The sequence below is a fragment of the Cygnus olor genome, chromosome 5 (assembly GCF_009769625.2).
Source record: "Cygnus olor isolate bCygOlo1 chromosome 5, bCygOlo1.pri.v2, whole genome shotgun sequence".
Lineage (NCBI taxonomy): Eukaryota > Metazoa > Chordata > Aves > Anseriformes > Anatidae > Cygnus > Cygnus olor.
Window position 1 is genome coordinate 65354354 of NC_049173.1, and position 14362 is coordinate 65368715.

General features: G+C 41.1%; 1 protein-coding gene across 15 annotated transcripts in view; it reads left to right on the plus strand.

Annotated features, from left to right (window-relative positions):
* The window catches only part of MICAL2 (microtubule associated monooxygenase, calponin and LIM domain containing 2), a 163971-nt gene that overhangs the window by 67844 nt on the left and 81765 nt on the right, over positions 1 to 14362 (plus strand). For all 15 annotated transcript variants that reach the window (XM_040559324.1, XM_040559323.1, XM_040559335.1 and 12 more), the window contains one exon: positions 13929 to 14136. In XM_040559324.1, coding sequence (XP_040415258.1) covers positions 13929 to 14136 — 208 coding nt within the window. The remainder of the gene's footprint in view (positions 1 to 13928; positions 14137 to 14362) is intronic.

The following is a 14362-nucleotide window of genomic DNA, read 5'->3' on the forward strand; positions in this document are numbered from 1 at the left end:
CTGAGAAGGAGCTCGGGGCAGAAATGGGGATGGAGACCGGAGGTTTCATGCCTGACTCAGCACTAGCTCAGAGCCTTGTCTCCCTGTACTAACCACACCGGTGCACCCGCAAATGATAAAATGGGATTGTCTTTATCTGCCAAACCCCTTCTGTTCCTTTTCATATTGTTCTCATTTCCAAAGACTGTCAAATGAATGCTTTGGGAGTTAATAAAACCTACTTCATCTGGTGTTTTCCTTCCCACAGAGTTGAGAAAGCAAAAAGTAAGCCCAAGCTGTGCTGGGTGCTGCTGTGTTACATAGCCGTAGGCTAAGCAGCAGGATGGGGAGTGGATACCAGGTTCTCTCCTTGTTATTAGGTAGAAGTTGGCTTCCTGTCAGTCCTCAGTTTACAAACATCCTAATTGGTAGTCTTGCTCCTGGTAGTGAATGAACCAGGTTGGCTTCTGGATGTCTTCCTCTCCCCTCTCTCCACCTTCTTCTGAAGTGCTAAACAAATACTTGTCTCTTCATTAATCAAATCATCCAGCATGTGTAAAGCTGCTGGTAGTGTGGCTTCCTACATTTTTTTCTGAAGCACGGGCATTTGTTAATCCTTCAGAGGTAATTCGCATTTTCAGCCAGGTTTCTCCTGTGCTGTACATAGTGGTACAGAATCCAATGAGGTTGTGTGTTCAAACATTGTGATTGTGGCCCTTGCAACAAATATTTTTTTTCTGAAAAGCGTAGTTGAACTGTAAGATGAAAGAAGGGAGCGCCAGCTGTGCTCCAACTCAAAAATATCCGTATTATAATGAAAACTTAAACCTGTTTATTGTTTAAAGAAAAAGATCCAGATGGTACATCCCTTTTGCTGTACATACTAGTCTCTTCAGAATAATAATTTAAATGGGGAGATTTCCAAACCTGATAATCAGGGTTCATAATGAACACACCAAACTTATCTAAGATTTATTAGGTAGCATCGCTAACTCCCTTATCATAATAAAAATGCATTCCTCTGAAGGTCATAGAACTTGAAACTAGAAGTTGAGTACCATATTTATAGGAAGTTTAGTGAATGAAAGTTTGTGATTTATCACAAAACCACATTCAGCTGCAACCTCCTCGCCTTTATGCCTTATGTCTCCTGGCAGTTGTTATTTTGATTTTTCTGTATTAAACCTTACCAGGATATAAATGTATAGTGCTTAGAGAGTAGAATCCAGGAATATTGAGCAGTTGGGGATATTAAGTGCCACATATTCTGCTGCCTTGAAGTGGCACTCAGGTGTTTGGTATACTAAGATAAGCTGCTTATTTTGGTAATTGTGCTTCTTTGCTTTTTGGCTTTTAGGACAGGGCACCTAAAGTTTAGCACTGGATCTCCAGTGTAAATTTATTTTTAGAAATTTTAACAAACAACTTTTACAGATATTTCAAAGTGGTGGAAGATACAGGAGTAATGTGAATAAGAGGTAAGGAAGACTGGTTTGAGGTGGGGGTTAAAATCAGAAAACCACCTTTGGCTGTCCAGCGAAACCACAGTTGTTGAACGCTGTCTACACATTCTTTGTTTCTCTGAGGATTTTTAGAGAGGGGACGGGGAAGCTCGGGTGATGACAGGACACAGCAGACAGCATTCTTTGGAAACAAACCAAAATATTTGACTTCTTGAGCAGTGTTTTAAACTGTCAGATTGGGCTAAATTGCGTCAGCAAAGGCAAATGTTTGGCATGTGATTTGGTAACGAAATCACTTTATTTTTATTATCCTACAGACACTTCCACAAACACACGGTTTTTCAGATTAATCAGTCATGAAAAACAGTGAACTCTGGCCAAAGTAACATAGTCAGACCGCCTAAATAAGATTTTTTGCTTGCAGGATAACAGTAGCTTTACATCTGTTCCTTAACAGCAGCATGCTATTCCTCTGTCACTTGCTAATGGTTTTGCAAGGAATCGGCAGAAGGAACTGTCCCACCCTGACCTGATTTCCTAGATATTTTGTAAAGATTCCCACTGGGAGTGGCACCCAGTTACTTTCACACAAAACAGGGCTGGTGCTGTTGTCACCGCAAGTGGCTTAATTAAGTTTGAATGAAACAAAAGGTTATGGCAGAATGGCAGGGCGTGTTCCCGCAGCTGGGGCTTTGTAGTGCTTTTGGATCTGCATGTGTGAAACAGCTGCATCGTGTGTGCCCACCAGGCAGAGCTGTGTGCCGGGTGAGGGGTGCTCCCACACAGCCCCCCAAGCCCCTCCGCGCTGGGTCAGGCCCCAGAAACTCCTGGCTCCGGAGAGGGCCCTGGGTGCCAGATTTGGTTGTTACGGGTTTGTTGTTAGCAACGCTTCCAGCTCTGCTCTGGCAATGTTTGTGTACCGATAAGTGAGGAAATGCATAACTTTTGCTACTAGGAAGTGATTAAACACTTGGCTGCTAAAACCCAGATCTCAGACAATAAAGCAATTTCATGTCTCCTGCAGTTCAGGTCCTTTCTGAGGTTCCCATGTCTGTTCGGAGAACCAGTTTTACACCAGTGCTAGCAAGAGTTTGCTGCCAGGCTGGGGAAATGCATTAAGGGTCACTTCAATGATTCCTGTTTTTGACCAGTATTAGTCTTACTTAATAAAAATTTTGGTGCTGGATTGAGGGGGTGCCGATGTAGCCAAGCTGGAATGAGCTGTAGGTGCTTTGAAAGGCAGGATCAGAATTTTAAGAGTTTGAAAAGTTGAAATTATCTGTGATCAGGTGGATACAATTTCTAAAAGCCACTGTAGAACTCTGACCCTACTAGGAAAGGAACGGAACAGCCAGCTGAAGGTGGGTGTATGGGGCAGAAAAGGACCTGCTGCTTACAGTACCACACCAAGGCTGGTCCGTCGGGTAGTGCCAACACAAGAGCTGACCTTGGGTGCCAGTGGCATGTCGGGAGCTAGGCTGGTTTCCTTCCCCTCTAGGTGGTGCAGGTCGACCCCCAGCTAAAATATTTTGCCCAATTTGGAGTACATGTTGTAGGCAAGAGGCAGATAAACTAGAGCAGGAACAGTTCGAGCTTAGAGGACGTGGCCTGGGGAGAAGCTTAGCTACCTTCACTTACCTGTGTTAAAGAAGACCCGAAGCATACTGCTACAGTTACTTAGGGCACAACGGAAGTGTTACGTGACTCACCCTCTCTAATAGTCCAGCTAATGCTTCTAGATCAATTCCGATTGGTTTTGCAAAACTTGCGTTTTGCCCTGGATGTTTGCTGCTCCTATTTAAGTACTGGAGAACAGTTTGTGTTTCCCAAGGTCATGCCTGTTTCTGCCAAAGAAACTGACCAAGAGATACTGCCTGGCTCATCTTGCATCACTCTCTGGATTTGTTCATTTGACTAAGATCCAAATTTAGAAGGAAACGTGGTTATGCCACACTTAGAATTAGTGTCATGCTGCTGACTGCCACTGCCTCTCTGAATGGGTTACAAAAGCAGCTCTAAAAGGACCTGTGCAACAGCAAATGCTCCCCTCTATGGGCAGTGCCCACTGTCCTTCCTGCCTGTGCTCCCTGCCACCCCTGCTGGATTTACAGTGCAGATAAAACAACGCCCCGTGGGAAACTGAGCTGAAATTAGAAAACATGGCAGGGGATGGCAGTGAACTTCCTGCCCAGGGCTCCACACCCAAACCATTCATAACAAGTTATGCTGATCAGTGAGTGCTGGGTAGAAGGCAAAGGCGTTTCTCGCAGGTCATTTTTGGTTTATCTGTTTGCAGTGGGATGGGAAATAGCTGCGCGTGGTGGAAAGCCTTTCCCAACAAGTGCGGGCTGCTGTGGTGGCTGGCGCAGGCAGGCCATGGCTGGGCAGCACCAGGAGCAGCGGAACAAGCGAAGCCGGTGCTGGTCAGGCAGGTGCTGCTGTCTGCACATCACCTGGACTCGAGTGTGAAAACAGTTATTAACAAGTAGCTGTGTAAACAAACACCAGTCTGCTCTGCGTGTTGTTCCCCACTTCTGTTGTACTGGCTGCTGGTGTAAAACAGACTTTTATACCTCATGAGGTGCCATTTGCTGCCAAGTGTCGTGTCTTCGACTCTGCCCCTCGCTTCAAGGCCTATACCTGTTCATATTTTTTCACCTTTTTAATATTTTATATTTCAAGGCTCCTTCCTTCAGTAATAAGCCCTGTTATGGGCCTTCGGTTTCAGCTAAAGACGTTCTGGAAATAAAAACTAGGAGTGGCAAAACCTAATTTTTGTGGTGTATATCCTGCCACCAGGGTGGTTCATAGCTTCTGTGTGAGTGCTGTCAATGTTCTGTGCTATTGGAAACTCTCCTAAAAGTTGTTACGGTAAGGATGCATTTTCTAATTCCGCAAACTGTTCCAGTCCATCTGCCTTGTCGACACCATCAGATAATACAGTGCTAAGCATTGCTGGTGGTTGATCAGTTCCTAGTGTTTGCAAATTGTAAATAAAAACAAAAAAGCATTGTTTACCTATGATAAATTGGCATGTGCAAGTGACCGGTTAAAGCAGTATTTAGCTTTACTAATTAAGTGGCTGTGAGTGCTAGCACTGGAAAATGAAGGTCTTTGAAGACTGCATGATGATGACTTGAAAGAAAATAGGCTCTAGGAACCCAGAATTGCTGGCTACTTTTAGAGTTTTACATTTTGTGCTTGCCTGGAGCTGCCATACACTGCTGTACAGTCATTCTGCTTAGGAAAGTTAGAAATGATGGAATTAAATGATTCAGCCCTTTAAAAATAAGTAAATAAATGTGGATTCTGACCCAGACCTAATGGTTCATTTGTGAGCTTATTTACCCAGTCCTGGCTTCTGAAAGCCAGGTCTTAATTGGGTTTTGGTTAATAACTTGCCTAATATAAAAATGAATTTTAGAACATATTTTAAAATATTCTGTGAAATAACTTGGCTTACCACTTGCATCAAAAAGCCATTTTTGAAGCTGAAGCTTAGCTGATTTCATAGATTGTTGCAGTTGTTGTTTAGTTAAAAAAAAATATATGTGTAGGTTCAGTGTAATATTTCAGCTCTGTAGACAAACGAGACCAGCGTTTGTCTTTTTTGTTTGTCTTTTTTGTTTGTCTTTTTTGTTTGTCTTTTTTGTTTGTCTTTTTTGTTTGTCTTTTTTGTTTGTCTTTTTTGTTTGTCTTTTTTGTTTGTCTTTTTTGTTTGTCTTTTTTGTTTGTCTTTTTTGTTTGTCTTTTTTGTTTGTCTTTTTTGTTTGTCTTTTTTGTTTGTCTTTTTTGTTTGTCTTTTAAGTATATTGCCAACTTCATCCTGCAGCAAAGCTACATGGTTGCTGACCAACTTGTGTGCATGCTTTGGATGCCCTCAAGCATGAGAAGTCCATTCCTCTGGGTCTGTAGACAAGTCATCTAGTGGCTGGTCAGTACGGTTCATTAAGCCCCAACTCTGAAACCATGTAGAGGATTCATCTTGTTCTTTTGCTATCAATCTCACTAGTGTCTGTGCTCACAAGGCTTGCAGGACTCGAAGAGTAGGTCTCTGCTGAAGTCTTTGCTGTGCACAGGAGTGAGGCTGTTGGTGCCTCCACTTCTTATCTGTGTTCTCCAGTTCTCTGTTTCTGGTTTCATATTTTTTTCTGACATTTTTAAAGGTAGCCTTAAAGTATTATCTCAATGTGACAAGCGTAAACCTACAAAAATGGCAAGGTATGTAAATGCTGTGAACTATATTCGTGTCCAGGATAGTCAGACCATGTTCTTTCTGCAAGGCTTATCTTGTTTTCATTCTGACTGTTTAAGCAACTAGCCAAAGTTGCCAGAAAAGAAAGGAAAGCCACCTCTTCCTCTTTTTTTATTTTTTTTCCTTTTTTCCCCTGTTTTGATTACAGAGAAATACAGGTGAGAAAACAGCAAATACACTCTTAATTCCAAAGGATGTTAGGGGTTTATTTTGTGCAAAAATCTGAGGAGATTATTGGATTAAAACACTTGCCTGACTTCAGGTATGTAATCCTTTTATTAAAAACAGTATAAGGTTTCTTGTCAGATGATATTCAGGTTTTCTTCAGAAACTCTAAGTGTCTTGGTGGGGAAGTGAAAGTTTCTAGAGATACTTTTTTGTGTCATGTCAACAGCTGCGTTTGTTTTTTAATTTATTTTTTGTAAATTGTTATAAAAGCTCTGAGATAAAGTCAAGATACGTAAATACAACCAAGGCCTCCTGAGAGAGCTCTTCAGAATAGCTCCATAAAACAAAGTCCTGTCAGCTTTGATGCATCAGTGAAGCAACTTTTGAAATTCCAGTAAACTGAATGCATGTAGACTCTCAGTAGTGTGTTGCATAGCAGGCTGTAAGTTTCAGATGTCTTTCATGCCATTGTTTTAATTTCAAACTATGAAAAGATTTTTATGCACAAATCTAATATTAGTACGTATATCCTAGAGACAGAGAGGGTGGATGGACAAGCATGTCTGAATTCATCCAGGAAAAATGAAGGCATGTGTTTTTTTTCCATGCAGAAGCTTATCTTTCAAAAATCCTCGTAAAGATGAGCCAAATGAATGCAATAAATGTTCTAATGTTTCATGTCTGGCATTTTGTCCAAGGAAAAATGTTGAGCAATCAAGATGGTTCCTCTGATCCCTGGGCTGCACCGTGTCCAACTGCAAGTGCAGCAACTGCAGGGCGCAGCACTGAGGGAAAGAGCTCTGCCCCAAATCAGCCTTGATCAGGTAGCTTCCAATCCACATCGCAGTCTTTTAAGGAAAAAGATAGCAGCATCTCCATTTTTGCCAGTTACTGACTGATACAAGTGCTTTTGGCAGGAGTAGACAGCACTGTGTATTTATGAAGTGCTCAGCTGAGGGTAGAGAGAATAAAATACTGGGGTGATTGAAAGCAGAAATGGATAGCGACGTTGGGCTTCCTGGGCCGGGCCGGGGTTTTGTTGCTGCAGTTGGTTGCAATCAGAGGTGCACAAGCCTTGCTGTTCCCAGCTGCCTTTGAACTACCCCAACAGTGGTATTTCTGTGGTGTCCAAAAACGTCTGTTCAGCAAGATCCAGCTAGTCTTAACAGTATTTTAAGGTAGATTTTGGAAATATCTGTAGTGCATTTAAATATAGTGCTCATATAACCCTTTGGAGAATTAGGACCTGCCATTAAAGTACATGTAACTAAATATTTTTGTCAATTAAAGTATTAAAATATTATATTATATTAAAATATTATTTTTTGTCAATTAATTAAAATTAAATTTTTGTCAATTAAATTTATTTTGTCATTAAAAAGTCTTTAAAAGCATATTTTAAAGTCTTTAAAAGCATATTTTCCTCTATCATGCTATGTTTTATGAGCTCCTTATAACATTAGTAAGGTTAATGTTAATTTTTGTAGGGCAGGTTTAATTAGCTCCTACGCTTCTTCCCCCCATTTACTTTGATGGAAGAGTGATTTTTTTTTTCCTTTAATGTTTGCATGTAGTATAGATCTGTGAATCACAGAAATTTGGGGTTTGATATCTGTCCTGTTTCTCAGAAAAACAAAGAAAATAATTATTTTATCATTGCGCTGTCATCTTCTATATATAGGACTATATGCTATATATCTAGTCCAATCTACGCGTTCCAAATCAGCCATCTTTATCTACAGTTATCATTGCTGTTATTGATAGGGTCATGTTCTGTTGCCTTTTAGTAAAATCAGTTGTATAGGTATGGCAGTGTTCCACAAGTTGGGCAACAGGCAATGAGTACAAGCATCTCAGGCAATGCAGGGCATGGGACTGCTGAGAGCTCCACGCTTGCATCGCTGTAACGTGCTTGGTACCTGAGCTTCTACAGCAGCGTGGCCTTTGCTGGTGCCGGTGTCTGGGCTGGCATGTAGAAAGGGAGATGGCAAGCATTTTATCTGGGGGTCTTTGTCTAGAGAAGCAGTGAGTAACTGAATAGGGTTGTTGGATTTAGGGGAGCAACCACATTTTGAAATGCTTTGGTTGACCGGGGCTGCAGTGAGATTAGGCTCAATGGTTTAGACTGACAAAACACATCATGCCTATATGCATCATACCTAAGTGAGCTTAACCTGTTTGTTTTTCATAAAGCTTTAGTTCTTGACTCTTAATGTTGTCTAAGTGGTATATAAAATTTTAAGTGACTTGAATTATAACGTCTCAAATTTTAAAAACTCTATTGACTATTCAGTAGATTCAGGGTATGTTTGAGTGCACTTTTGTATCCAGTGGCTGTCAACAAATTTATGTGATAAAATCTGAGACTACAAATGTGAGATGAACTGTAAGTCAGAAATGTCCTACTGAGCAGGCCTATTTTTGCCTGAAGTGTTTTCCTATCTAGTGAAGGGGATGAAGTGAAAAGTGTTGTGGTGGAGAGAGCTTCCTGCTGCAGCTCCTGGTAGCCAACCGCCTTAGATGCTTATGCAGCTGTATTTCTTTGGAGCCTTTCCAAGGAAACAGTCATTGCTGATCCAGAAAATGTGTTTTCATTAAATTTCATGGCTATCTCGTGTTGCATCACATTTAGCTCTATCATGAATAAACACTTGCTCAAATCCATGTAGCATGTAATCCTGGGGAGTCAGTCAAAGTAATCCTCGATACATCCCTGGCATCTTTGATGTTGCATGAAGGCTGAGGCCATGTGAGGTCCCAGACCTGCCCTCGGCAGCAGTGAACACACCTGAGACCCCACTGGGGACGGGCAGAGCCTCCATACACTGCGTGGGGGCCGTGGCTGCTGGGGGCACCTGTGGCACCAGCCAATGGCTTCAAGGTGTGTGGGGAAAGGCCCCCCTTGGTGCCCGTTTCTAGCAGCAAGGTCTTTCCCTAGGGGTTTTGCTTTCCAAATGGTGATTTGGGTAAATATTACAGATAAGTTAAAAGAAGTTAAATAATTTAGGTGGAAGATTTTCACTAGTTTCTCGCTAGCATATGTGTACATTTCTACTGAAGAGTGGAAGTGGTGCTTCTGACTGGTGTGTCTTGGAACAAAAGGACTCTCTGTGTCTATCAAGCTGCAGTTGAACTCAGGCCCAAATTAATCTCTTCTTTTTCACCTCTGAGCAGCTGGAAGGTAGAAATGAGAAAATCCTGAGTTCCTGGGGTGACTGTAACTTCCATCTTCTTCTCAGGAATACGTTCAGGAAGGGTGGGAGAGGGGTTATAATGAAGCACTGGTTTATTTTCCAGAACTAATTTAATGTCTGGGTACCTCAGGCAGGAGAGGAATGAGGGATTTGGAGTTGGATAATATGAATGTAATGTATTGAGCTACAATGGGTTCTGTCTGTTCTTAACTGTGCAAAGAGATGCTGTTTGGTTGTGTTCCCCCACCCACATACTGCTACCAACTGGTAGATTCCTTGACTGTGAACTATGTAGATTGATGTGGGGGAGATTTTTGTGACTGGATAGCTCACTCTGAACTGTTGGTGTAGTTTTTGTTTTTGAACATAACATTACTATTCTTGCTCTCTCCCTCCTTTCTCTCAAAATCTCTGTTGTTTCTTTAAGCTCGCTTTACTGCGTGAAAACCGATGGAGGGAGGCATTCTGCAAATTCTCAGCTGTTGAGCTGCATATGGTTTTTCCAGAATGGGATATAGGTGCCTGGATTCTCAGGCAGAGGATTTAGTAGTGGCGGATGGGAGGGGCTGCAAGAGGCCCCTACTCCTCATCCTTCCTCTTTCCTGTTCCTCCCCTCCCATTTCATAAGTCATTATTTTGTACGTAATATATGGGAGATCATACTAAAAACCTGTGCCTGGCACACAAGTCATTCTGCCTTTGAAGAGGTAACTCATGCTGTCATTAGGCTCAGCACTATGTGCTCTTACACAGTGTTGAAACATTTGTTGGAGGCTTTCCAGGTACTGTCATCCTAAAACACACTGAGAGAGAGCAAGCAGCATCCCTAATTGTCAGACTGACCTTCTTTGAGGAGAGTCAAACTTGAGACTTAGCACATCCCATATGTGTTTATATTATATGGGAAACTTTCTGATACCTTTTAATTGAGCCTGGAAAACAATCCATGCTTTATGCTTTACAGAAAAGTGCAGTACTTTTTAACAGTACTATAGAAACTCAGCAGCTTACGTAGTCAAGTTTTATGAAATAAACGTGTTTACTAGTGTTTCATTATTAAATACAAGAATTTCCATGGCTTACTTAAAATTTATAATTTTAAACTGAAATAGGCCTAAGTTTGTCACCAGGCAGCTGTTACTGGTCTGTAAATTTGTATTAGAGCTCTTCAGTGGGAATTTTGTAACCAATATTCTAGAAATGCTCTAGTAGAAATTTAACTCGTAAGTAAATGGGCATGCTGGTTTGGTAATTCATATCATAATCGTAAAATGTTCATTGTTGCATTTGTCGTATCAGTAATCTGTATAATTCGTACCCAGGATATTTGTAAGAAGTGTAGGTGAGTTTAGCTCGCATTAAATTGTCATGAAAAGCGATCGTGTTGATGGTTGCCTTCAGGAGTTAGTGCTTATGGGTAGTCTGCTCCATGCAGACAGCTACCGTGTGCCTGGACTAGACAGCTGGTGCAGGGAATCCAATACACGTAACTCTACCTGCTCCTCCTGCATAAAAGGTGCTGGGGTGACTGCACGGGGGGAGCTGCTGATGCAGTGCGCGCAGGGTGTGTGTGGTGCCCACCTTTCCTCCCTTGGGCTGGGAACCCCTGGGCACGGTGCTGGGCTGCGGCAAGGCTGGGGTCTTTGTCACGGCTGGCTCCCTTTCTCAGTGCGTGCATTTCCTCTTCAAGAGGCTGTGTTCAATATTTTAAACATTTATCAGATCTTTGAGAGAAATATGTGCAAAGGATACATTATTTTCATACAGGATAAAGGAGGAAACTAGGCATTTTTAAATCAGTACTTTAATCTGTTGCATAATGAGTAACCATGTTGTTTTCTCCCTTCTTATTTATTCTTTCTGTACCTTCACCTGCTCTTGTCTTCTTATGTAAGCCCTGTTCTTGGGGAAGATATTAAATTTAATGAAGCTTCTCATTTGACAGGGAGTATTTCCATACATTTGCAAGCAGAAAATCACACTTTTCTCACTGAAACTTCATAGTATATAGGTCTTCTGCTACTACTGTTACCTTGTACTACATGACATACTCTCAGCAGTAAAGCAGTATTTAACATCCAATGCAATACTGATTTTTCAGGCAGGTCACAGAAGTCTGGTTGTGATCTCATTCTGGGAAAAGATGCCCTGTAATCTATACAAGTCTTTCTCTCTTTGTTTCCAGTATGAACACAAATTATACAAAAGCTCCTCATCAGTTCCCTTCAGCCACTGTTACTTTGATTAATTTGCAGAAGACAGTTTGAAAAGTCAAGTTAACCTTTACCTTTTTAGGAGGTGATCTGGCACCATTAAAAGACAGCTGACCTGCAAATGGTGATAGGAATGTCAAGAAACTGTTGGCATTTGTTTCATTGTGTTTGTTAGATGTCAGGATTGATCATTCCAGACTTGCTTACCTGATGTCACTTGTCAGGAAGGAGATTGTTCTGTGTTAAATTGCAAGAATTTAATTTCAAAAGCAGCCCCTGATGAACTGGAGACTGGGGAAACAGGAGCTGAAAATACAAAGCTATTCAAGGTTCATTCTAGGCTGATTACAAGACAGGACAGAGAAACTGTGACTTCATTTGCAAGTGGAGAGCTGGAGAGGAAGGGCAGGGACTGGCTGGTGGTATGGCCCCTCTCCCTATGCAATAAAGGTAGGTGCATGAGCACAGTAGGCATTACCTTTGCAACAGTTTTCTTCTGGCTTTGACCCCAAAAGCTTCAAGAAAAATCACAAAGTGCCAAATGTAAGCTCTACATCAGCAGGAAGCATCCCTAATAAAGAACAAGTATTTCTGAGATACAGATAAAGATGTTTATGGTAGGTAACCATGGATGTGATGGCAAATATACAACCATTTTTCACAGTGTTTCTAGGCAATTAGGAAGGTATTTTGTCAATGATGATAGGAGGAGGGGAGAGGGCAGAATCCTCCTTAAATTTTAACATACCATGGTGTAGATTACCAGGAGGAACGAGCAATACTTTCTGTGTGGGTTTTATTACTTGGCAAGATCCACTATGACTAAATCTCAAAAGACTGCTTTAAAGAAAATAAGTTGCATTTATTTATATGTAATACACTTCGTTGGCCAAAAAAAAGGAAAAAAAAAAAGAAAAAAAAAAGCCCTTATCAAACCATGTATGGTCTTTATTTTTAAAATGTTTCCAAGTGCTTGCTAAACATTGCTGGAAATTTGTGTAGCTGTGAAGGCAGTCGCTTGTCAGAACTCGAAGTTCCCATGTTAGTCACAACAAGTATGTTCAGAAGGAGCTTACCCAGGCTCCACCAGCAATCCTCTTCTTCAATCAGGGTAACATCTGCACTCTATTTTCTTCCTTTATATAGTTGCATCTGTTGATGTTTCCTTACTACTTAGCATGCAGTGAGAAGTCTTCTGGAATTATGAATCAAATACGCTCTTTTAAGAGGAAGAAAGCCAAGGACATGGCTAATGCAACAACCTAGCTTTGACTTATTAAATAACTAGTTAACAAAACACTTGCTTAAAGCACAACAAAAGCACCTTGCAGAAGCTTTTCTTTCATCAGGAACTTGAGTTCTTTACATTATTGAATTAAAAAAACATTTTTAATTCAAGGCTTTTACAATTTGGTTGGACAAAAGTCAGTACCAGATAATTTTTAAGATATTAAACTTGAAAACAAATGAACAAACCAATATAAATAAATGATCCCATTTTATGAAAGAAATGTAATGGGAACCAGACTTGTATCTAACGAGCCTCCAGGTACAGTCTGTGCTTGCTTGGAAACTGTAATCGTTGTCTGGCTTTGTGTGCTGGATGCACAGGAGCATGTCTGGGCTCTGAGATAACGGCCTCAGATTTGCAACGCAGCATGGCTCAGCCTCGTAGCCAGAGCTCACCCCTCAGCTTGTGCCCACCTCGTCTCTCCCTGGCCCAAGCCTGTTACTGGAACCGGTGTAGGTTTTGTGTAGCCTGTGTGCTTCATGGGGAGTGGGGTGGGGGAGGGGGAGCGGGTGTTGTCCATCTTCTAAGACTGTTTCCACTAAATTTTTAGTGATCAGTCAGGAAAATTGAAACATTAGATATGTTTGGATTTAAATTAGTTGCTTTCTGGAAATCCTTTGCTTATTAATCAGTGAAAAGTTACAGTTCTCAGTTAAAACTTAAGTGAGAATTCTCTGTAGTAGTTTAAGTTGCTCTTCTGAGGATGCCCAAACTTAGACTTAAACTCCTAAAACAAACACGATCTTCCTGAAGGTAAGGATCCACTGTGTAAAATGGAGTAAGGCATGCTGAGTTCTTCGCTTCTGGTGAAGTCTACTGACTTCTCTTGACATGCCCTGCCTTACAGCAGTGGCTGAACTAAGCTCTTACATTCAGGATGCTCCCTCGCTCTAAGGAGAGAGTAACTAATGACATAAAACTGCTGGCTTATCTAGCAACTCTAGCAATTGTGCACCAATTCCCTATTTAAAAAAAATAATAAAATAAAGCCTGCACCAAGATCACTTATTTCCGTTCCCTTTTATGTAGGTGTAATCCTGTTTACTGCAAGCACTTTTGAAATGCTAAATCTGAGTTAGAAATGTACAAGCAGATGCTAAAAGGAGTTTGGCTTTCTGTAGTGTCATTTGTTATACCTTTTTGTTGGATGATCTAGTCTGCGTGCAGAACAGTTTATCCTCTTTTATAAACTGTCTGCACATCTCGTGAACAAATTTGGATGTTTATTGATTTAAATAGTTGACTTGAAGACACTCTTGGTAGCATGAGTCCGACTGAATACCAAGTCATATGAATAAAATAAGTTAGAAGTTATTTGGAAATCAGTACTAAACTTTGTGTAAAACTCCCTCTTTTCTTTGGTAGTGTTTAATTATTGGAGGTGGCCCATGTGGCTTGCGGACTGCCATAGAACTTGCCTTCCTTGGAGCCAAAGTTGTCGTCGTGGAGAAGCGGGACACTTTTTCGAGAAACAATGTGTTGCATCTCTGGCCATTTACAATCCATGACCTCCGGGGACTGGGAGCAAAGAAATTTTATGGGAAATTCTGTGCAGGATCTATTGATCACATCAGTAAGTATTTGAGGGCATGGACCCCGTTCAGATAAGAGGAGCACAGAGATCAGATTAATGGAAACTTTCATGACTTGGCGGAAAGCTCATCTGCCTTAAACATGTATGCACATTGAGAAAAGAGGAGGGAAGAAAAAAAGGAGACTTTTTTTAAAAAAAACAAGTCTCATTAAAGTAAAAAAGTCTCAAGCAAAATGGCAGTTGGACAAATGACAATCTTATGGAG